This window comes from Magnolia sinica, chromosome 12, assembly GCF_029962835.1.
Source record: "Magnolia sinica isolate HGM2019 chromosome 12, MsV1, whole genome shotgun sequence".
Classification (NCBI taxonomy): Eukaryota; Viridiplantae; Streptophyta; class Magnoliopsida; order Magnoliales; family Magnoliaceae; genus Magnolia; species Magnolia sinica.
Genome location: NC_080584.1, coordinates 66,326,070 through 66,350,856, shown reverse-complemented (window position 1 = coordinate 66,350,856; position 24,787 = coordinate 66,326,070). Strand labels below are relative to the sequence as shown.

At 39.2% G+C, this 24,787-nt stretch overlaps 1 protein-coding gene across 7 annotated transcripts; it reads left to right on the top strand.

The window, feature by feature from the left end:
* Nucleotides 1-14,810: 14,810 nt before the first annotated feature.
* LOC131221559 (uncharacterized) lies at nucleotides 14,811-22,928 on the top strand. Of its 7 annotated transcripts, XM_058216848.1 has the most exons (6): nucleotides 14,811-14,916; nucleotides 18,607-18,729; nucleotides 20,745-20,866; nucleotides 21,449-21,545; nucleotides 22,288-22,383; nucleotides 22,566-22,928. In XM_058216848.1, exons 3-6 carry the CDS (start codon nucleotides 20,750-20,752, stop codon nucleotides 22,583-22,585), a joined length of 330 nt encoding a protein of 109 aa, XP_058072831.1. In that variant the 5' UTR covers nucleotides 14,811-14,916; nucleotides 18,607-18,729; nucleotides 20,745-20,749; the 3' UTR covers nucleotides 22,586-22,928. The 7 variants fall into 7 exon arrangements, 6 of the variants coding, with proteins under 6 accessions (XP_058072831.1, XP_058072830.1, XP_058072832.1 ...); XM_058216847.1 differs by lacking the exon at nucleotides 18,607-18,729; XM_058216849.1 differs by lacking the exons at nucleotides 14,811-14,916; nucleotides 18,607-18,729 and adding an exon at nucleotides 17,000-17,040.
* The last annotated feature ends 1,859 nt before the right edge of the window (nucleotides 22,929-24,787 follow it).

Sequence of the window (24,787 nt, the reverse complement as noted above, 5' to 3'; positions counted from 1 at the left end):
GTGAGAGAGACAGAGAGAGAGACAGAGAGGGCGGAATTATTTCACGGAGGATGGTGTGTGACAGATATAGCCAGTATTTTGAAAATATCACGATAAAATACTAAACGATATTATCGATATACTTTCAAAACAGCCACGGATTGGAAAATACTGCGATATTATCTCGAATTCATTCGACATTAACTAGAAAATAGTAAAATCTGTTTTGGATCTTCCTCATTATTTGGATCATGCCCTAAAAATGATATCTCCGAATCGGTGGACGGTTTAGATAAAACACATATATCAAGGCCATAGAACTTGGTGACGTCATTTCATTAGCTAAATAATTAATGAAGCTGTACGTAGCTACTCTTTTTTTTTTTTACCACACCCCCACACACTCACGCTGGTGGAATTTCACCACTTATGGGTACTCAAACCCTTGACCGGGAGTAGAAACTCCTGTATGTACGTAGCTACTCCTCGTCGGCCTATCCCAAGCTCGGAACAGGTTGTCTATGAGGGGCCCACCGTGATGTATGAGTTTATCAACACCCTTCATCCATTTTGTCATGTCAGTTTAGGATATTTGGTAAAAAGCCAGAAGGTAGATAAAAGGCTTCTACGGCTCCAAAGAAGTTTTAATGGTGTATATTTAATTCCCACCGTTTTTCCACTTGATCCCTAAATCTCCTTCATTTTTTTAAGTTTTACCTTAAGTTTACATGTTAAAATAGATGGACGGCATTGATAAACCCTTAGATCACGATGGTATCCTCATAGACCTAGCCTATTCTGAACTTTGGACAAACAGGGGTCGTACCTAATCCGCTTCCATTTTATAAATCCATATTTAAAATATTATTTTATTTACTAGTTAATTGCAGGTAGAGGTGGGCAACTTAGGCCCGATCCGGTGGATCCGACCCGACTAGACCCGACTCAGTACCGTTCCGAACAGAACCGACGGTCTGATCGGGCATGATCGATTTTGATGGTCCAGATCCGAAAGTATTTCAAATCAAGTTCGGATAGCATTGTATCCGAACAAATCCGGTCCGAATACCAGGACCAAATGGGTCCGTACCGACCCGAACAGATCCGACCCGGTTTTGACGTCGAGTATACAATAAATATCAGCTTGATAAAAAACTTTTATAGCCTCCAAAACATTTTTAATGGTCAATGTTCATTCAACACTGTTTCCTATAATGTGGTCCACTTGAGATTTCGATATACCTCATTTTTTTTCTAATAACATAAAATGATCTATAAAAATAAATGAAGGGCATGGATGAAACACATACATCATAGTGGGGTCCACAGAGCAGTGACGACCGATGGCAAGGGAGTAGCCCATACGTTTCCAGTACAGCGCTTCAGTTGTACCGGCGCGTGACGCGTCTGGCACCTTGATCTCCGAGTTGTACGAACGGTTCAAAGGAGATCAAAGTTATATGGGCCCCACAGTGATGTATTGATTATATCTACACCGTTCATATATTTTTATAGATCATTATAGAGCATTATTCAAAAAATGAATAATATCCAAAGATCATATGGACCACACCACAGATAGAAGCAAAGAATGATTTTCACTGTTAAACCATTCGTGTGGTCCACTTGATAGTTAGATTTGTCTGATTTTTCGTCTCAAGCCTCAAGACGAGCTTGCCAAATGAATGAACGATTTGGATATAACACATACCCCATGATCAGATCCACACAAATCGCTAACGTGGATACACAATTTGAATTTACCCATGCTTGCGAAAAGCAAGTAAAAGGTTCCGTGAAGAGGAAGTAATTTTAAAAGTTAAATGAAAACATATACACGAAAGCAGAATATTCTTTCAGAGCCATGTGGGGCCCACCTTGATGTATATATTTCATCTAAGCCGTTTAGACATTTTGAAATATTATTTTAGTCATTCAGTACAAAAATGAGATATATTAAAGGTTAACTTACACCACACCATATGAAACAATTTGATTTAATTTATTATGTTCGAATCGTACCTAATTCAATCTGGCTCTGTTGTTCTGACTGAGACGGACATGGTTCGGGTAATGTCAACTAGGCATCGGGTCTGTCCGAATCGGGTCTATTCGAATCCGGTCTTAAATCGAATCAGGTTCGGGTCTAACCATTGAAAAATCGGATAGGATCGAGTTATACCTAATCCGATCCGATCAAGACCCATGCCCAGCTCTAATTGCAGGAAATGAAAATTGTTCATTGTGTTCTACGTCATGGAATAGGATGAAACTATATGATTGTGTCAAAACAAGACTTATACAGTATACTCCGGTGGTATATATGCATGGCATAAATAAGGCATCCACCAATCTTTTAGGTTAGGGCAAGCGTGCAATTGAATCCAACGGTTAAAATGGTGGGCCACTGTAATTGTTTTCCACCCAACCTGGATAAGGTAGCAGAGGCCCAAAAGAAAAATAAATAAATAAATATAAGCTTAGATCCAAAATTTTTATACCCCTAAGATTTCCTTAATGGTGTGCATTCAATCTACTTGAGATATAATTGAAATTTAGCTCTACTTCATTTTTTAGGACCATGCTATTAAATGAGCTGAAGAACTAATGGACGGCGTAGATGTACAACACATTCATCGAGCTGGTCCCACGGTCAGGACAGCACCTAGTAACGTGTTACCAGGGTCACCTTTACTAAAGTAACTTTTGGGAGCACTAAAGTCTAAGACGCGTCCTCTGGAAACGTGGACGCGTTTGTCTACATACGCCCTAATTAAAATTTGACCGTTGATTCATAATCTTGACTGGACCTTTATGTTATCAGAAGACTTTTTTTTTAATTATTTTTTCTGTCTTTCTTTATTTCTGGCTTCCAATGCAAGAGGAATTCTAATTGGGGAAAGGAGATCTGCGGCACGCATGCCAACAAAGCAAACCCTGTGTGAGATCCGAACCATTCATTAGCTAGGTAAGAAAAATCTGCCCGATGTGATATCCTAAAGTTCATTCTGCCCCTTATCATGCCTGCCCCACAAGATGAGTGATCTGGATCGGTGCACTTATGCAGGGTATTAGATGGGATTACGAGAGAGATGAATTGCAATTGGTCCTGGGCAATTCCATCCCGCAGTTGAAGAGGATGGGAAAGGTTGAAATTTAGTGCTATGGAATTGCATTTGTTTCCATGCAGGATATTTACTGATTTTAAAATTTAATGCACATGTAGGCCCGATATTGATGTATGTATTTATCCATCCTCTCTATCCATATACATCATTTATATGTGACATTTTGGTTTTATCTATATATATATATATATATATATATATATATATATATATATATATATATATATATATATATATATATATATATGTGTGTGTGTGTGTAAGTGAACCACATCCATTGTGAATTAGGTCAGTTGATAATAATTCTACGGTCCACCAAACATAATTTTGCTTAATCTAGTGTTTTGTCATAGCAAAAATTTTATCCCAAAGATTGAATGGCTACACTGCTATATTTTTCTAGACATGCAATCATTGACTAATAATGATGTTAATCTCATATAAGACCAAACACGCTCAACATTCTTTGCAGGGAAAAATAGTGAAAGGAATCTAATGTCGTGGACCCATGGGCGTGTCACGGGTATCATTATCTCGTACTCCACCCCACACCTAACGCGAGTCTGCAAGACCCGTTGATGCAGTGTTTAAAAAATAAATAACCTCTGTGTGGCCCGCTATGTTTTATATATATCATCCACTCCGTCTATCAGGTTCTGTACTCAAGTCTAGGTGTTGTGAAAAAATATCAGCCAGACTTATTCCTCAGGTAGGCCATACCAATGGAACAATTGGAATGAGATGCCAATCATAGGGTTTTTTTTTTTTTTAATGTATGCCTATCAAAAACTTTATCTTTCATCAAATCTGTTAATCACGTTTATCTCATAAGGATGAAGCGAATATATAAAAATCATCCTGATCAAAAATATAAGTGAGCCACACAGCACCGCATGAACTTAAGAGGCTTGCTAGCAAAATTATACTGTTTCAATTGGTAAGCTCTATTAGAGTTCTCTATAGAGCTGTTTTTTTATTTGTACGGTTCAAGTAAAGGCTCTCATCTGATGAACGGAGCAGATTCTGTACATATGGAACACGGTGGCTCCACGGAGCTCGGGTGTACTTTGCACTACCTAAGAGGTGCTCTGGAAGATTTGAAGTCAAATAAAACGGAAAGAAGTGGGAATTTTTCCACTCGTGTCGTACACTCACGACATGGCTTAATTAAAAGCGGGAGTTGCGGCTAATGTATAATCGGGGCCGCTCGTCCGGTGGGCCATGGAACTCGTGGTTGAGGCGCACATTGTCGGGACGGCTCACCAGTGTTTGACAGACTTACCATGGGGCCCAAGCAAGAGATCCATAGTTCATAGACTCAAAAGCTCCACTCGATATCCACCGCACACGGGCTGACCCAAAGACTCGATTGAATTCCACTTATTTAGGGCCTGTTTGGCCCGGCAGGCTGGATTGGATTAGATTGTATTAGAAGGGATTAGAAGGAGTAATCCCGGGATTGGCCGGGCGTGCCAAACAAGCACGATGAAATTCTGCCTGGATTGCCAGCAATCCACTGACATCACCATCATTATCTTGAAATCCACCCAATCCCTCCTAATCCTACCTAATCCCATGATTTTTGCCTGGGACATGTTTGGATGAACAAATTGGAAGGGATTAGCTGGGCGTAATCCCCGAATTGACCAGGGGGCCAAACATACTTGGTGGTAGATTCCCTGGATTTAGCAATCCCACGGGATTGCCTACAATCCACTGACACATCCATCATTGAATGCAATCCACCCTATTACAATCTAATCCTGTGGGATGGGCCTGTCCAAACACGTGTAATAAACGATTTTTAAAACATTATTACCATAAAAAGAAAAAAAAAATTTGTCCAAATTTAATAACAAAGTAGCACATGGCATGTTAGAAAATGGCATTGCTACTGTTTCCGGTGGTAGACTTACACCTGGTCAAGGGTTCGAGTACCCATAGGTGGTGAAATTCAACCACAGCGGGAGTGTGTGGAGGTATGTGTGTAAAAAATAAATTTTAAAATTAAAAAATAAAATAAAAATTAAAAAAAATAAAAATAAAAATAAAAAGAGGTTGTGGGTTGAAATCTGATTGGATAATCTGGCCTTTTTCTATTAAAAATGTAATCACTTAGCAAGTGACCCAGTTTTAGTCATGAAAAATTGGCGAGCTGACTCAATGAGTCAAAAAAGAATCTCACTCAGCAAGTTTCATAATCACTCAGCTAAAAGACACTGTCCGAGCAGAGTTGCCTCAGCCGACTCAAATCTTGCATCCTAGTTTTTAAATCATGGCAATAATGTACAAGACTTAGGTGGATAGTCTTGTGAGAAATAACATGAGTGGCCCTGGCTCAAAAATAGTTTTGTGGAACAGCACTGATCATTCGATTAGAGGAAAAAAATGACCATTTACTGGTCTTTTTGGCCCTCTTCCAACCCATGAGTTGGATAATTGGAACTGCATTATTATGGGTCCAGTGACAAATCTCATTCTTGGCCATTTTTCGTTTAGGTGATTTCTCAAGAGATTTCAAATTTGAAGTTGTTAATTTCATAAATTAACTAATTTAATAAATTTGTACGTATACAAAATTGAAACCTTAGCGTTGATTAGTCAAAATACAAAGCTTACACTGTAGGATTGCACCACAGACCAAGGTCGAGTCAGATTTCTAGATGTAGGAGGTGTGGATTATGCTATTTCCTTTGAGATAGTTTGTACCGCCCGAAAGATTGGTGCAAGAGGTTCATCGTATGCTATTCCCAGGATATAGTCACCTAGATTATGCCTTCTTCATAGTTGGTAAAATTCCCTTTTAAACTCTCTAGTTTTGAAAAAAAAAAAAATTATATAACTTATCAACAGTTTAAAACTACATATGTTTCAAATAGAGATTGTTGATTGCTACCATTGAAAAAATTCCGTAGCAGGTGAGTTTTTTTAATTAGAAATGAGTTGACTTATATGAGGATTACTCGAAAAGTAAGGATATGAGAAAGCCAAGGAGAGTCATTCTTCTTCTTGTCATTCTTTTTTATTCTTTTAATTTTTTCAGAAGAAAACTATCTTCTCCCTTAAAAATCTCATTATTTCCCAGCCATAAATCATCCGCGCATTGATTGTAGAATTTTACGTTACTTTTCTATGTTGCGGAATTGTCTATGTATCAACAATGGAGATTCAAGATTTTAAATTTTGAGTCTCCATTATTGATGCATAGAAGATCTGCCAATTCCGCAATATAAAAAACATAACATTTAGAATCAGAACATCCTATGTATTAATCTTGGGGATTTTCTAACCATCAGGGATTTATATGTGCCCGACAATAGCATCATTCAGATTCCAGCAAACCCGGTTGCAATTTCGGAATCATTTTTATTTTTTTTCAGCAAAAAAAACACCCACATCCGCCGTGGATTCCGATATTGATGCACCTACTGTCGCGAGCCGCTGGATTTCTGAGCGGACAAGCCGTCTGCCCATATAGATCTGTGCATCGCCAAATCCATTGCCAAGCATCAGATCTGTCGTTAGCATCCCAGATCTGAGGCCGGCAGCGACGTTGCTGCCCTGTTTGAGCGCTATCAGCCATCGATGGCCGAACCCATCTCCGCCTCTCCTCCTCTTTTATCAGATCTGGCAACGAGTAGGTACATTTGATGCTGGATTTCTGGACTGTGCTGCCATCCTCTCCGTTGTCAGTGGCTGCCATTAACGGCAGCATTAAGCTTTCAAAGGGTGGCAGTGGCAGATGGTGATGGCGGCATCATCTTCTTCGGCTCGAGCAGGAGTTGCGTTTTCTGTTGCAATCAGCATCAATGGCAGTGGTAGTAGCCACGACTAGGGCCGATAGCCATGGCAGCCCTTTGCAACCTGATGTTTTTTTTTTCCGCCATCGTCCACCTGATGAAGGAAGCTGAACCCATCTTCGATCGCCATTAATGGCTGCCGCACCTCCAGACCCACCGTCCTCCTCTTCCACGGCAGCGACGTCAACAGGGTGAAAACCCTCTGATTTTTTCTTCATCCCCGCCATTAATGGCAGTCGACCGTGGTTATGAGCGTTGATCATGGGGTAACAGCGGCAACTGCTCCATTGGTGATGGAGATGACTCGCGGCAGGATTTTTGGCTGGGATTTTGAACAGGGATTAGATTTTGGGATGAAAACGGCATTTTCCCTTGGGAAAGGCTTTGCCTTTTTTGGAACAGACCATTGGGTCCAGGGATTGGGCATCTGGAAGGGGCCGTTGGGCCTCTCTTCAGCAAATTTAGAGCCCCAATGATAGGCCTGTTTTTTAAAGTACTCTAAAGGTTTTAGGTTTTGGGCCCTGTTGATGCGTGTTGGGTCTGATTTGGGCCGGCTCCTCTTGTTAATGATGGAATGGGCTTAGGTTTTGTTTTTGGACCTGGTGTTTTCCGACGGACTGAGCCGAATTACAGCAAGCCTTTGTGCCCAATTTTCAGCCCATTTTAGTGCACATTTGGGCAGACCCTGGACCTTATTCCGAGGCCCACTTCAGAGATACGTTTGGGCCCATTTCTAATCCATCTCAGGTGCATTGACAGCAGATTTAGGCCACATTTGGGCAATTCTAGCCATTGCCCAATATGATAATTCTAGCCATTGCCTTCATGTATTATTATTATTATTATTATTTTATTTTATTTTTCATTTGGGCCCATTTTTGGATTTTTTGGGCTCATTGTCTGAAGGTGATGATGTTAACCTTATAATAATTATACTTGGCCCATTTTTCAGCACAAGTAAAACTCATATGGTTGATTTGATGGTTGGTGTGTTTTTTTTTTTTTTTACTTGATAAATGGCCCAAGTAATTTAGTAAATATGGTTAAATACATCATTAAGTTCTAATTTGACCTGAAATAGGGCCATTACCCATGTGTTTAAGGCTAATATTAAGTTGTTGATGATTAGGAATTTGATCCAACCATTACTTAAGAATATGTTTAGCTTATGCGCGGTCAACATTAGCCATGCTTTAGGCCAAATCAGAATTTATTTATTTTTTCTTTTTGAATGGTCTGTTGTGGGCAAGACCATGTAGCAATCCTTGAGTCTGGGAGTGGGGATTGGACCTGATTGTGTTAGCCACCAAAGTGACCTCAAAGTGACCGCAATTGGTGAAAATTTTTACTCTCAGACTACAGTATATGGAATTCGGTGACCTTCTATAATAGGATTGCATTCAGTTATGTTCGTATCCATAGCGGGCGGTGGTTAGAACAAAGAAGTATCATCGCTTGGCAGGATATGAGCGAGGTGAAGTGATTGGTGATACTGATATAAATTTAAGATATTCATTTTGCCCAAAGGTAATGGACGTCTTAGATTTATTTTACTTGATTAGTTTCATGTTCAGTAGAGCCTCTTGTATGTCGTAATTTCGCCCAAAGGAGAAGTCACAATAATACGCTAGGCTCTTGCCAGAATTTGATGACTATGGCCCATCATCATTCTGTGTCATTTGATTGAAGGCCCAAATCAATCGAATGTTTGTACATGTATAATGTTTTAGGTTTACATTAATGCATTATTTTATGGAACTTGTTCATTTTATTAATGTGAGTGTTATGCTTTATTTGTCCAGTCATGATTGTTTCCAATGTTTCAAACCAGTTCAATTCCATACCTTTCCTTACTAGGTCCAACTATCAGAAATAGAAATCATCCGTTGAAATAGTCCTAGGTTGCATGGACTTGGAACTGGCCCTGGAGGAAGCCGAGCCTCTCGTTCCATTTGACTCGAGTACGGATTCAGAAAAGGTTTACTACAAGGTCTGGACCAAGTCGAACAAAATGTGTCTCAAGATCATAAAGAACTCGATCTCTGAGACCATGTAGGGTGTCATGCCCAACACTGAGAAATCCAAAGAGTTCCTGACCGAAATAGGGAACCGATTCATAAGGTCGGATAAAGCTGAGCTGAGTTCGCTTCTGCATAGTCTAACTCAAGTCATTTATAACGGTCAAGGAAACATTAGGGAGAACATCGGTGGGTTGTCTGATGTAGTGTCCAAAATCCGCGCATTAGGCCTTAAGATTGAGGATGAACTCCTGGTTTACTTAGTTCTAAACTCCCTACCTCCATAATTCGGTCAATTTCATATAAGCTATAATACACAAAAGGAAAAGTGAACATTGAACGAACTGATATCTCAGTGCATTCAGGAGGAAGAAAGACTCAGAAGGTTGAACAAGACACAGGGTGCACACCTAGTGACATCTGGTCAAGGACGAAAAAATAATAAGAAAAGGAAGAATAATTCAGGAAATCGTTCTTCGGGTCCTGCGGGTGGCAATCAGCCTAACTCTGAGAGAAAATCAAAGAAGAAAAAGAGGGAACCTAACAATGGCTGCTTCTTTTGTAAGAAGTCTGGTCATTAAAAGAAGGATTGTGAACAGTTTAAAGAATGACTCGTTTCTAAGGGTAAGAAACAAGTTTAGTCTGTTTTGAATCTAATTTAGTTGATTTGTCCACAGACTCTGGTGCAACTATTCACATATGTAATTTCATGTGGGATATGCTCCAAAGTCGGACATTAACTAATGCAGAAAAATCGGTCTATATGGGAAACGGCATTAGAGTAGACGTGAAAGCTAATGGAGTCTGTAAACTTAAGTTATCGTCAGGACTCTTTCTTGATCTAGTAGATACTATTTATGTGCCTTATATAATGTACAATTTGGTTTCCATTTCTTATTTAAACAAATTTAGTTATGGGTTTACATTTGGAAATGAAAAATTAAGTATTTCTTATTATTTAGTTGTAATTGGTTCTGACACTTTAGTTAATAACTTTTATCAGTTAGATTTGAATGTTTCACATATCTACAGTATTAACTCCTCATATGTAAACACTAAAGACATCAAGCGAAGGTTAGATTGTGAAAATTTTTCCATATTGTAGCATAGGCAATTAAGCCATATCTCTCATGAGAGATTGGAAAGACTTGTGCGTGAAAGAATTCTTCATTATCTGGACTTCTCAGACTTTAGGGTCTGCATAGATTGCATTAAAAGTAAACAAACTAGAACCAAGGAAAAGATTTCCACTAAGAGTGTAGGACTCTTAAAAGTGATTTATACAGACATCTATGGACCGTTCCCTACAACATCTCGGAATGGGCAGAAGTATTCTATATTTTATCACTTTAATAGACAACTACTCTCGTTATGGGTTCTTATACCTTATTAACAGCTGTGAATATTTTTAATAGAGTCTCAAGTAAGGCTGTGATGAAAACTTTATATGTATTGTGGACAGGGTGAAAGCTTAGTTTATGATACTTTCATGTATAGGGTTGTCCTGTAGAAGGCAAACCGAATAACCCGCATGAAAGAAAGCTTGATCCTAGAACAGTTAGTTGCTTCTTTATTAGATACCCAGAAAGATCCCAATGATTCAGATTTTATTGTTCATCCTATTCCATAAGAGTCATTGAGACCACGAATGCTAGGTTTATTGAGAATACTAAAGAAAGTGGGAGCATGAACTTAAGAAATATTATGTTTAAAGAAGAACGGATTGTGATTTCCACCACAATCATTCAGAGTAGCGTGGTTGTCTGTCTAGTGGCGGATTCTGTGATCCCTATGGATGACTATGTAGAATCTTAAATACCACCCACTGATGAAGAAATAGAAAATTCAATTCAGAATAATGAGCTCTTTAGACGACAATTCATGGGTTAAAATAGGCTTCACAACTGTGATACCTAAAGTTTCATGAAGTTGTTTCTTCATATGGTTTCATTGAAAACACTGCGGATGAGTGCATATACGTGAAAACCAGTGGGAGTAAATTTATTATTTTAGTCTTATATGTTAACGACATTTTTATTGGCCAGTAGTAATATTGGATTGTTGCGTGAGACTAAGAAATTTCTGTCTCAAAACTTTTAAATGAAAGATCTTCGTGATGCATCATTTATCATCGGCATTCAGATTAGCCAGGACAGATCTTGTGGACTGCTTGGCTTGTCGCAGAGGGCCTATATCGATAGGGTTCTCGAAAGGTTTAACATGCAAAGTTATGCTCCTGGCCAAACGCTTATTGTAAAAGGTGACAGTTTTGGCCAATTTCAGTGTCCTAAGAATAACTTAGAGAATGACAAGATGAAAGATATTCCGTATGCGTCAGCAGTAAGGAGCATCATGTATGCTCAAGTCTGTACGCATCTGGATATTGCGTTTGTGGTTCAGGAACTCTTTGGATTTCTCAGTGTTGGGCATGACACCCTGCATGGTCTCAGAGATCGAGTTCTTTATAATCTTGAGACACATTTTGTTCGACTTGGTCCAGGCCTTATAGTAAGCCTTTTCTGAATCCATACTCGAGTTACATGGAACGGGAGGCTTGGCTTCTTCCATGGCCAGATCCAAGTCTATGCAACCTAGAACTATTTCAACGGACGATTTCCATTTCTGATAGTTGGACCCAGTAAGCAAAGGTATGGAAATGAACTGGTTTGAAACATTAGAAACAATTATGGCTGGACAAATAAAGCATAACACTCACATTAATAGAATGAATAAGTCCCATAAAATAATGCATTAATGTAAACCTTAAACATTATGCATGTACAAACATTCGATTGATTTGGGCCTTCAATCAAATAACAAAGAATTATGATGGGCCATAATCATCAAATTCTGACAAGAGCCTGGCGTATCATCGTGACTTCTCCTTTGGATGAAATTACGACATATAAGAGGCTCTACTGAACATGAAGCTAATCAGTGCTAGTAAAATAAATCTAAGACGTCCATCACCTTTGGGCAAAATGAATATCTTAAAGTTATATCAGCATCACTAATCACTTCACCTCGCTCATATCCTGCTAAGCGATGATACTTCTTTGTTCTGACCACCGCCCGTTATGAATACGAACGCAACTGAATGCAATCTTATTATGGAAGGTCACTGAATTCTATATACTGTAGTCTGAGAGTAAAAATTTTCACTAATTGAGGTCACTTTGGTGGCTAACACAATCAGGTCCAATCCAAATGTTACTTTTCTATATTGTGGAATTGACGGATCGTCTATGCATCAATAATGAAGATTCAAAACTATAACTTAAAAGCGTACCTGATTGGGAAGACATTCCGTTGACAGGAATCTTGATCTTCCGCACCTACACCTTTAGGAGAACCTTCAATGCGACTAGGGTTTCTCGCATGTGTTGGTGAGGGGACCAAGACATCAATATATAGGAAGTGAGGGCTAGAAGCTTACCCATCACACTTCTCCCTCTACGGTCTCCACACCACAGGTTTCCATATCTGACTTAATAACCAAGTATAGGGACAACGGTTCAAGCGTCCCGCCTCAAACCTATTTATAATGATCACAACTGAAGTGGGGCCCACTGAATCGCTTAATCTGAATAATCCAACGGTCAGATCTGATGATCATGTGTAGCCCACTTGATAGGAGTCTTACATTCTAATGTTCCAATCACATTCCCGCTATCCCAATTGTCCAATCTTGATCTGGGCCAAACCTCACCTCAGTGGCCCTTAACCCAAGTCATATCATTCTCAAAACTCCAATGGCATACCTCAATCTCCCCAGGCTTCCCATTAAGGGCCACAAATGCACCATGGCCCTCATTCTAAGCTGAAGCGTCCAAATGACAAGTAGCTATCCCTCTGTTAATCTTTCTTCGGATTTAAGAGAGTCAAAGAACACCATTCCACTTTATTTCTACATTATTCTTCGTACTTACAGAATTAGTAATTAATTTAATTAAAGTTTTCGATTTTAATTTAATTTATATATCATATAGACACATACACTACAAGAAAATAGGCCTTTAGCCACAATTTTTTAACCTTAATTGTAAAAATGGAGGCTAAATGTTGTTTTTAGCCTCGGTTGCTAAGGAACTAAGGCTAAAAGTTCATTTTTCGCCTCAGTTGCTAAGGAACTGAGGCGAAAAGTCTACTTTTTAGCCTCAGTTGCATAGGAACCGAGGCGAAAAGTCTACTTTTTAGCCTCATTTGCGTAGGAATCGAGGCGAAAAGTCTAATTTTTAGTCCCAATTGCATAGGAACCGAGGCGAAAAGTCTACCTTTTAGCCTCAGTTGCATAGGAACTGAGGCCAAAAGTCTACCTTTTAGCCTCAGTTGCATAGGAACCGAGGCCAACCTCAGTTGCATATGAACCGAGGCCAAAAGTCTAATTTTTAACCTCAGTTGCATAGGAACCGAGGCTAAAAGTCTACTTTTTAGCCTTAGTTGCATAGGAACCGAGGCCAAAAGTCTACCTTTAAGCCTCAGTTGTATAGGAACCGAGGCCAAAAGTCTAATTTTTAACCTCAATTGCATAAGAACCGAGGCAAAAAGTCTACTTATTAGCCTCAGTTGCATATAAACCGAGGTGAAAAGTCTACCTTTTAGCCTCAGTTACATAAGAACCGAGGCCAAAAGTCTAATTTTTAACCTCAATTGCATAGGAACCAAGGCCAAAAGTCTACTTTTTAGCCTCAGTTGCATAGGAACCAAGGCCAAAAGTCTACTTTTTAACCTCATTTGCATATGAACCGAGGCGAAAAATATACTTCTTAGCAACAGTTACATAGGAACCGAGGCCAAAAGTCGATACCTTTTTGCCTCAATTGCATAGGAACCGAGGCTAAAAGTCTATACCGTTTAGCCTCAGTTGCATGGGATTGAGGCTCAAAGTCTACCTTTTGAGCCTTAGCTGCGTGGAACTAAGGCCAAAAGCCTACTTTTTAGCCTTAATTGCAAAAGAACCGAGGCCAAAAGCTACTTTTTAGCCTCTGTCGCATAAGAACTCAGGCTAAAATTTTACTATTTTGGAAAAAATTATGAATATACTTACAATGGGCCTTGGAAAGTTTTTAACGGTGAACGTTCAATCAACACTACTAACTATTTTGTGGTCCACATGAGATTAGTATATGCTTAATTTTTATAAATAATCCATAAAATGGGTGGAAAAACGGATGGACAGCATGGATATACAAACAAATATCAAGGTGGACCCTACTATAGGGGGTAACACTTAACCACTTAGAATGAAATCATGCAACTAGTTTGCAGAGTATTACAATGCAAATAATCTGTATTGTAAATGTTAGAAATTTAATCGCAATCTGGACTGTCCATTACATTCAACCAACTATTTAAGATCTATTGATAAAAAATCACAATGATCCGATGATCCTAACCATCCAATCAATGGTCCAACCGGACCTTTATAAGATACAATGGCTGTTATGATATACCTGTTCTTTTACCCAACTATTTCACATACGTAGAATATCATATCAGTGGAAAATGTGATCCATACAATGAAAATAACCTGGTAGGAAAATCATGCCCATCCCCGCATTAGGTGGGCTAGAACATTACATGAAGTCATACCATCGGTTGCTGTCCGTTGGTACCAGTAGCCAGATATATATGTGGATCAACCTGATTTTCATATCAAGTGATCATCATGGTTTGTCCAACCTGCTGGACGGAGCGGATTAGATACATAAATCACGGTGGACCTCACCACGCAATCGACTTCCATCTCAAGCTACCTTCGCCTACTTATAAAAAAAAACTTTAAAACGTCATTTCCTATTCTCTGCTTCGATCCATGCACTCACCCTCTCTCTCTTTCGGTTGGGGAGAAGATGTTTGTTGAAGAAGGTAGAACCTTTTCGATACATACTCTCTCTCTCTCTCTCTCTCTCTCTCTCTCTCTCGATTGGAAGGAGGAGAGCTGCTAGAAGATCTCCTTATCATTTAGATCCAGAACCAAATCAGTTTAAGGTAAGCTCGATTCTTTTCTCTTTAATGATTTTACAAAAAACTGAAATTCAAAATCGGAATCAAATTTGATTTCACTATCTATGCCTTGAAATCCCTTTTATTTCTGGTTTGAGATTTCAATCGATTCATCTATCTCTGCTGAATAGCTGGTGGCACTCCAGGAAACAGTAGGACGTAATCCGCTTTCATCAGCTCTCCATCTTCTCTTCTTCAAGATTTCCATCTCCAAAGGAAACACCTCTCCATCTCTTCCATGAGCTTTCGATCTCTAGGGGCCTGTTGGATGCCTGTAAGTTCTTTTAAGTTGTGACTTACATGTAAGTCACTTACAGGTGAAAGTTACTTACAGGTAACCTGTTTGGATGTAAGTTCTAAGTCACTTATGGGTAAGTTAGTTTTTCTGTTTGGATAACCTGTAAGTTACTTACAGGTAGAAAGCTGTATATTCACATCGAGAAGAGCTTAGATTGGGGAATCGTTCTAAAATGTTATAATCATATAAAAAAACATGAGATCAAATATGTTATTTTGTTAATCCCATCAAGATGAATATTTGAGATAATTATTAAGCTAAACCAATCATCAAGTGGGCTATAAAAGTGGGCCCACGAATTCAAAATATCTGCAATATGGAGTAATAACTCAATTTGTCATCCAACATGTTCATAAGATCACAAACACCTAGATGAAGGGGAAAAAAAATATCATCTTGATCCATAATTTCCGTGGCGCCCCAAAAATTTTCTATGGTACACACTCAATTCACACTATTTCCTATGTTGTGGTCCACTTGATCTTTGGATATAGCTAATTTTTAGGATCAGGATTGAAAATTAAGTATTAAAATGGATGGACAGTGTGGATCAAATACATATATCATGGTGGATCCCCCAGAGTTTACGCATTACTCAGCATGCTATCCCTTCCCGCATAATACTCAGTCGTTCACCAGTTGGCAAGAGTACTTTTGAGAACTTTTTGAGAACTCATCATACGTGATTTGAGCCAAAATCTGAACGGTCCACGTGATGCAGAACCCCATGAAACCCCCATTACCTAACTTTTACTTTGATCTAAAATATTGGTGGGCCATGACAAAAGAAAACATTTTCCTACCTTCATTTGCATCTCTCTTTTCTATAGCCCACCAGAGTTTTAAATCAAGGCGCAAATTGGTTCCTGACGGTTTCATGGGATGCTGCATCACATGGTCTCTTCGGATTAGAGGCCCATCACTTATACGCACGTGCACAAGTGCGTATAAGTGACTGTTTGGATGTCAGCGTGCCTTATAGAGTAACGTCAAACCACTCCCGTTTTCAAAGGAGAAAAAAGGCTAGATGAAACCCTACCATTTTAGGAGGAGAAGAGACGGAAGGCGGTAACTGCAGCGAGAGATTGCAGAGATGGAGAGAGGTTGGTGGGTTGGTGCATTTCTCCCTCTTCCCCTCTTTTTAAAAATCTGACGTTGAGCCTGTAAGTGACTTACAGGGAAGTGACTTCCCACCCCCATCCCCCTACAGTTTTTTGGTAGATTTGCCTGTCAGTGACTTACAAGTTGTAAGTTACTTACAGGTGATTTTTCTCTCCCAAACACCACCTGTAAGTGACTTCCTTGTAAGTCACTTCCCACTTACCCAACTTACAGGCCCTAGAGGATGCCTACAAAATCCACGTCCGGCTCTACTATATCCTCCGAACCCTTGAAATCGTCGGATCATTAGATCTACAGTCTCTCTCTCTCTCTCTCTCTCTCTCTCTCTCTATCTCCTATCATTAGATCCGTAAAAGACGGTGAGCTTTTTTCCAATTTTTTCCACTTAGGGTTTATTTTATTATTATTTTTCTTGATTTTTGGTGCTTGATCTGTTTTGATTTGAATCCAGCTCGTCTCTCGATTTTGATAGATTTCGTTGGATTTTGATCCGATTATTTTTTTATGGATCTGTTTTGCTTTCGGATCCAATTGTCTGAAGCTTTGCATTTTTATTTTGTTTTGAGATGATGATAGATGGTGCTTTCCTTTTCGATTTTGTCTCAATTTGGTTATTCGTTTGAAGCAGGTACTCTGATTTGCAGTTTACATTATTTGAGGACAGAGGAAGGGTTTTAACTTTCAATCAGGTGAGCTTCCCCCCCTTTTCTCCAATTTTTTTTCCACTAAGGGTTTGATTTTTCTAATTTTTTTTTTCTCGATTTTTAGTGCTTAATCTATTTTGATCTGAATGCAACTTATGTCTCTTGATTTCAATAGATTTCGTTGAATTTTGATCCGATTCCTGCTGATTTAAGTTGTAATTTAGGTTTATATATTTAGAAATTAGAGATTTATCATTGATTTATGTAATATCAGGCATTTGAAATACATTACTATGCATTGATAATTTCGATACAGTCATAAATCAACATCTGTTTGGGGCATGACAGGGCCATATCATTCAACTGTTACATATTCCCATGTCCTGTTTTTCTCTTGTTCTAAACTGTAGTAGTGGAGAAGGTTAAGCTTGATATGTTCTGTCTGTTGAGATACATTTCTAATGTTTATGGGTTTTCATTTGTGAATTTTGAATGGGCCATAACATTCATCAGTGTTTTTTATACCCATAGTTGTGATAGAATTACTTTTGAACAAAAAGTTGCAACCAAACACACCCTAGTCTAGTTATGAAGCAGTTTGATTTTTTGTTGGACTTGTTCCCAAGTGCTCAATTCATAGCTGGATCACCTGACCCACCTAGCTGGAAAATCAGTGTGTCCAGATCCTAGCCATTAAGAAGAAGAAAGTCTGATTTTTTTGTTGGACTTTTCCCAACTACCCAAATAACTAGAAGAGATTTGGATGGAAGTTCTCGTCATTGTTATCGTCGAATGCCACCCACCCTGCTGAATTATTATTTTTCTCTCTAGCGGCATTTCGCAAGGAGTCCATCTCACCAACTTTCTATTCAAAAGTCATTCTATCAAACTGCTTCATAACTAGATTAGGGTGCTCTCTCATAGGTAGCAATAAACTCGCAGATAGAAGGTTTGTTGTTTGGTGTACTAGTTTCCATCTTATTCTGGATTATCATGTGCCTAATACGTTATTTGAGGCACTAGTATTCATGTTAGTCTCAAATGTCATGTGCTTCTTCTCAGTTCACATTAGACTACTTTTGGTTTCTCTTTATTCAATTTACAGGAAATATAATATTACGAGGCTTACTTCACACATGAACAAGATCCAGACCACTAATCAGATATATATGCCTTGAAATCCCTTTATGTTTATTTATGCCTTGAAATCCCTTTATGTTTATTTATGCCTTGAAATCCCTTCTATTTTTGGCCAATAATCTTCTAATTAGATAAAGACATAAGAAGATACAAAGTGCATTGGGAAGTAACCGAAGAACTATGAGAATATTCTGACATGGTGGGCATGCATTCGATTCTAAGAAATAAATATGAGCACTAAGTTCTAATAGAGTGTCAAGAAATGCTCCCCTTGCAATGATCAAAGCCTAAAATCGGAAAATCCATCTATGTTGGTAATGTGTTTGAAAGATCTCTAACATCAATTGACGCCTTATATATATACCCCCAGCATTCCTAGTGGTGAAACAAATCATACCAAACAGAGCACGGGCAAGACTGTTATTTTCCATATACTCATATATGAGCAATAGCTGGTTTCCTTCCATACAGCATCCATAGAGCTTTACAAGATGCGGGTGTTGCAAAGCAGAAATCATGCCTATCTCATTCACAAACTCACGGTTCCCTTGCTTTGATTTAGAAGAAAGCTGCTTCATTGAAGCTGGTTGGCAGGTATCCTTGTTAGTTCAATACCAAGGAAAAAATTAGAAAGAGAATGAAACCCATTTATTATAAATTTTGAATTATATTATTGTCAGTCCAATACTATGAAAAAAAAAAACCCATTTGATATAGTATTTGATTTTTCCCCCCCATTTCCTAATGTGTTAACAATGCAAAAACTGATTTATAGAAGTGATGTGTAGGAATACTATGCCTTTTGGCGTGCAACTGACAACGAGTAGATTATGGTAAAGTTTTGATGCTAATGCTAAAAAAATTTTGCTAATGCGTTCAAAACTGATTTATTTGAAAATTTTTTGCTAAGACCTCTCCTTAAAAAATCATCACCTATCTTTCTAGCAGATCTACTTCCTAGCTGATTGTACTTGCTATAATTTTGAAATAGATGCTTGCCCACCTCTATACATGATTTGTTTCCTGTCATATTTTGTGCAACCGTATTTTAGATTTTTCTCCAGGTGGAAATTAATTTAGATGGTTCTCTTGAAAACACCTTTATTTCTTTCTTTGTTTTAGAGTGCATCCTAGAGACATTTGTATCAAACTGAATTGATGGAAGGATTGAATGTCATTAAAACATCTCAATAGGCCCTGCATGTGGCTTTAAAAGTAGGGGTTAGAATTGATGTGGTCGCCTACAATACGATCGTGATGGCGTTATGCAAGGTTGGGGATGTGGGGAGAGCGGGGGAGCTCATGGGAAAGATGGGGTTGAAGGGCATCGAGGGGAATTTGCACATGTATAGGGTTTTGATTGATGGTTTGGTTTGTAAAGGTGCGATGGCCGCAGCTTTCAAGATGTTGGTGGAAATGTTGGACAGAGGGTTTGTTCCTCGGGCTGCAACTTTGGATTCGATGATATGTGGGTTGTGTGAATGCCGGCTCTTCAGCGAAGCATTACGAGTTCTTGAGGAAATGCTTAGTAGGTCTGTATCTCCAGAGGCAAGGGCATGGGAGTCGCTGCTCTCTTGTTTGGAGTTTGATTCTGGTTGCTCAGATACTTTGATTGATTTGGAACTTCTAATGTGGCTGCTGACTGATTAAATTGAGTTATGATCTGATGCTCAATTGAGAGATGTTATTTTGGTTTTGATCCAGAAACATTGCACAGGTGGGACCTCACCTCAGGGAAGCTAAACTTTTTACCTGATGTGCCAATGCCAATATCATATCAGCGATCATGGTAATTAGGTCTGTCGACAGGCCGGGCCCAGGGTTGACATCGGCCTCTGATCCTGAACTACTTGCACCTGGCCTTTTAAAAACACTTGATTTTGCCTCGCCTGGGCCTGGTCCATTGACTGGTTTTCACATGTGCATATGAATGGCAGTTGTGCAGAAAAGTGTCTCTGCAACAGAGCTTATTCTTGTGGCTTCTGCATTGTTAGGGTGTGTTTGGATGCAGCATCTAATAGAATTGTGATTACTAACTTTATGAAATGGAAAGACGTGAAATTGTTTCTCTAGCATTCATATTGAGGGTCTGGGCTCCAAATTACAGTTTTGTTAGTTTTATGGTTAGACTAGAAAGAAATGTAACTGCACTGCAGTTTGAGGGATGCTTATTGAGTTTGTTTTTCCCTGTTGAAACATAGGATCCAGCTTGTGTCAGCAGCCACTAGGGCTCCCATCATGAGATAGTCCAATGATGTGAGCCGTCCATATTACCATCATGACCATCTATAAGTTATTATCCCATAATCATTCTTCATTGATGACCCTAAAATTTGGTTTCTAGAGTTGAATGTGAGCCATTGAAAATTTTCTTTTCACTGTTGTTCTAAATTCATCTACAGATAGTGATGCTCACGGTCATCTGTTTAGCCTAAGTTTCTTTGCGGGGCCCATTATAGCATAGAATCGAAAAATGAAAATGGTTCCGATTGTCAAACCACTGAGCATGTGGGCCCCAGTTATCAATGGTAGGAAGAATAATTAACTTTTGTCATTTCCTCTTAATTGAACTGACTGTTGGCAACTTTAAGACTGTGTTGATGTGGCAGGCGTGATGGACATGGAACCTGACGATAGCTTGGGTGAGCCTGGTGATGCAGCGGCCGACATTGATAATGACGGAGCAATTGTTGACATGGGTGATCCAGCCATTGAGATTGCTTCCCCTATGGTACATCTGCCACTTATTTTTTGGGTTAACCGCCTTTTCTATTCTTAATTTCTTTCACTTTGCTGAGAAACAAGGAAGGGTTTTCAATGGTTATCCAGACATGTGCAGGTACCTAATGGACCCTATTCTAATGGATCTGGGTCCGGACTTTTTATACCACCTGGGTCTGGTTTGGGCCTTACTTTTTTGGACCTGGTTAAATTTTGAGTCTAGCCTGGTTCTTGTCAGGTGCATCAACTTGTACCCTCTTAAAATGGGGTTAGGTCAGGTCAAAGTCAGTTCCAGGTTGGATCCAATTAGTTTAGTATTAATATTATATAGTATTAAATATATTGATTACTCTAGCAAAGCAATGATGTTGCCTAACGCCACAAGCATGTCAGAGAGCCCATTCACACCAATGCATAAAAATGGCAAATGTGCGTGCAATATAGTCCATGCATTGGGTGGGCCCGACCATGCATATGCTCTTATTTCACTCAAAACCTACATCAACAAAGAGGAGTTATGTTTTTTTCTTTCATTTTCTGAAGCTGTTATAGTTTTTGAGTTTACTAGAACTATTTAGCTCTGGTTTTGCAGGATGATTGTTTACAAAGGTCAACTAAAGCCAGATCAGCTAAATGGCTAGTATTATGCAGATCTTGGCCACGAAAGGTTTACAAGCTACATGGCCCTGGTAAATATACTCACCATTCTCCATAATTCTTCATCGAAAACTCCACATTTTAACAGCAAGAAAAAAAATTAGGAATTCATTGAAGGGACATACATAAGGTTGAGCAATGAGTTTTAACTTTGAAGACATTTTAACAGCTGAAAGTACGAGTTGCATGCAGTCATCCCATGCGAATGCAAACAAGTACATGTGCATTCTTTGATAGTTCTATGTCTCATGTGTATTTTGCAAGCATGTTTCTGATGTGGGGTTGATTCTATGAACATCACTTCACAGTGCTCCATTGCATCTGTAGCTACATTGACATCCTCAGTTACCAGAGAAAAACTTAGATACTCTGGCAGTGAGATAGATGATATGCTCGTTAAATTACTGAGAAATTGCAGGCATGGCATACGATCAATTCAAATTGAACTGTCCAAATTACAAGTCCCAGTTAGATGTATTATGACTCAAAAGTAGGCTTACTTGGGTATCTCACTATTGGATTGGTAGACATTGTTGGACCATTAAAGCTGAAACTAAGAGATATCTACTGGTCCTATTTCAGTGAATACGTTTCCACCAATTAGATGCTTGGATTGTCCCACCAGATCTGATTTTTGGAATATGACTTAGTGACAGTGGTGGTTTCCACAATGTAGTCTGTTTAATCCTAGTTGATGTATGCCACATGTTTAATCCTGTTTGATGTATGCCATGTGTACAATCTCACTGACACCTGTCTTTCCTTGTGAAACAGCAGTTCCTGTATCAGCTGATGGATGGGATGCAGCTGCTGCTCCTGCACCAATTGCTGCCCCTGGGCTGGGTGTTGCTCCTCAACCTGCAGCCTCAGGTTGGCAATAAACTCTCATGGATCAATCAACCTGCAACCTCTAATTGCAATTCATTGAACAGTGCATGCAAACATGGCTTTAGTTTATAAAAAGATCTATTAAAATTCAAACAGAAACATTAACCCTACTTCAACGTTTGGTTCTATTCTCACTGAGTGGTCTTAATTACCTTTCTTTACAGCCTACTGTGACTCATGCTAGAACATTCAATCCACCGTCTCCTTTGACAAACAAATGGGATTCATAATCAAGCTGCCACGAGTAGTAAAAGCTTGTCTTCCTGTGGAAAAAGAAGAAGAAGGAAACAAGATCTCTGCAAACCTTTGATTGGGAGACGATCATGGTTCAAACACTAGAAGCCATCAAGGGTGGTGGAGGCTCAGTTCGCGTCGGGGCCACAGGAACAATTGGCTCCTTGATGACCAGGGAAATGGAATCCATGATGAAACAAATGTTGCAAACATCAACTTCCTCAAGAAGGAGACCTCCAACAGTCCCAGTCTCTGTCCCGTGGTGCAATTCCCAAAAAAACACAGCAATGATAGAAATCCTGGATGTACAGAAGCCAGCAGCAGCAGCAGCAGCAGCAGCAATGACAGAAATCCTGGATGTACAGCAGCAGCAGCAATGGCAGTTTGTTTGTTTTGAAAACTTTAAATAGACCATTAATTGTTTGATTGTGCTGATTGTTGTGTTGATGGATGTTAAATGGGTGAAACATGCACAGGTTCAATCATTGGTTGATTATAATATTGTTAGCTTTTGTTGATAGAAACTAGATTTAGCCCCGGTTTTTGTTAAATGATGTTAAAATTTGAATTTAGCCTCAGTTGATGCCAACAAAAGCTAACTATATCTTTAGTCTCAGTTTTACCTCAGTTACCTAAACTGAAACTACAACTCTTGTGGTTAAAGGCTTTAGCCTCAATTGTTGAGAACCGAGGTTAAAAATAGATTTAGCTTCAATTGGAGGCAACTGAGGCTAAAATTTGGATTTAGTCTCAGTTGGAATCATTCCGAGAAAAATGAAGCTAAAAAGGTTCTTTGAGCTTCACTTGAAGAACCGAGGCTATAAAAGTCATTTTAGCCTCGGTTGCTAAAACTGAGGCTAAAGCATTTAGCCACGGGAGTTTCAACCTTGGTTTGGATAACTGAGGCAAAGCCCCCTTTTCTTGTAGTGATATATCCTACTTTCACTCCTGAATCCAAACTGTATTAAATCTGAGGTTTTCATTCACCCAATTTTTGGCATTTTCATTTTTTACCAATATTTTGCAACATCTTTTATGATCGACATTGAATTAAACATGAACATTTCCCGTATTGCTCTTTACAGTATTTCAACTATTGCCTTCTTACAACATTCACAAGCTGCAAAAAAAAAAAAAAAAAAAAAAAAAACCCAACAACATCCACTCCCACTATCTTGAAGCAGTCCACTATATTCTTCTTTACCTCAAGTAGGGGGGTACATGAACCGGGCTAGCCCGATTAACTCGCTCGACTCGGCCCGACCCGGAATTGAGTTCGGTTCGAGATGGGCCATTTTCTTCAGCCCGAAACAGAGTTCGGGCCGAGTTCGAACAGGTGCCAGTTCAGCCCGACTCGGTCCAAAACCCGACTCGACCCGGCCCGACTCAGTTTTTGCCACAACATTTTTGACGTATAGGATCTTTTGTCAAGAAAACATTTTTGACATATTGCTTTTTAATGGTTCCTGGTTGTATTTGTAGATGCCTTTTGGGAGAACTTTAGTGAACGGAAGGGTTAGATCCATGCGTTTCCTATTTTCTTCGTTTATTTAGAAGTTATCTTTATTTGTCTTTTCCAGAACGGAACACTGTATTGACTAAAATGCTAAAGCATTTTGATATAGAAGGAAAACGAAATGGTAACCAAAATGGAATTGACAATATGGTTCAGATGAACTTGACCGGCCAATCGTAACCTATAAATTACATTTGGATGGTAGAAAAGAATATTGGCAATGATTAGCATTGCTGGAAATAAAAGTCCACCTGTTACATAGTTGTCCAGTCATGAACTTGCCGTAAGGTCCAAAACTTGCCCGAACTTGGCTCAAATTCGCCCAATTGCTGACCGGGCCGAGTTCGGGCTGGACATGTTGGCCCAGTGACTGGGCCAGGCTGGGTTCGGGCTAGGTTTGATTGGTGACCGGGCCGGGCCGGGTTGAGCCCAGTTCGACTCGGATCGACTCATGTACACCCCTAACCTCAAGCAACCTCTAAAGTTCTATATTCTGATCATAGTCATCTTGACATTCACGTTTATAGTGATGCTGACTTTTATATGTTTGTTGAGGGTAATCTAGTAACGTAGAAAAGTAGAAAAGTAAGAAACAGTTTACCATTACATGTTCCTTACATGAAGTGAAGTATATAT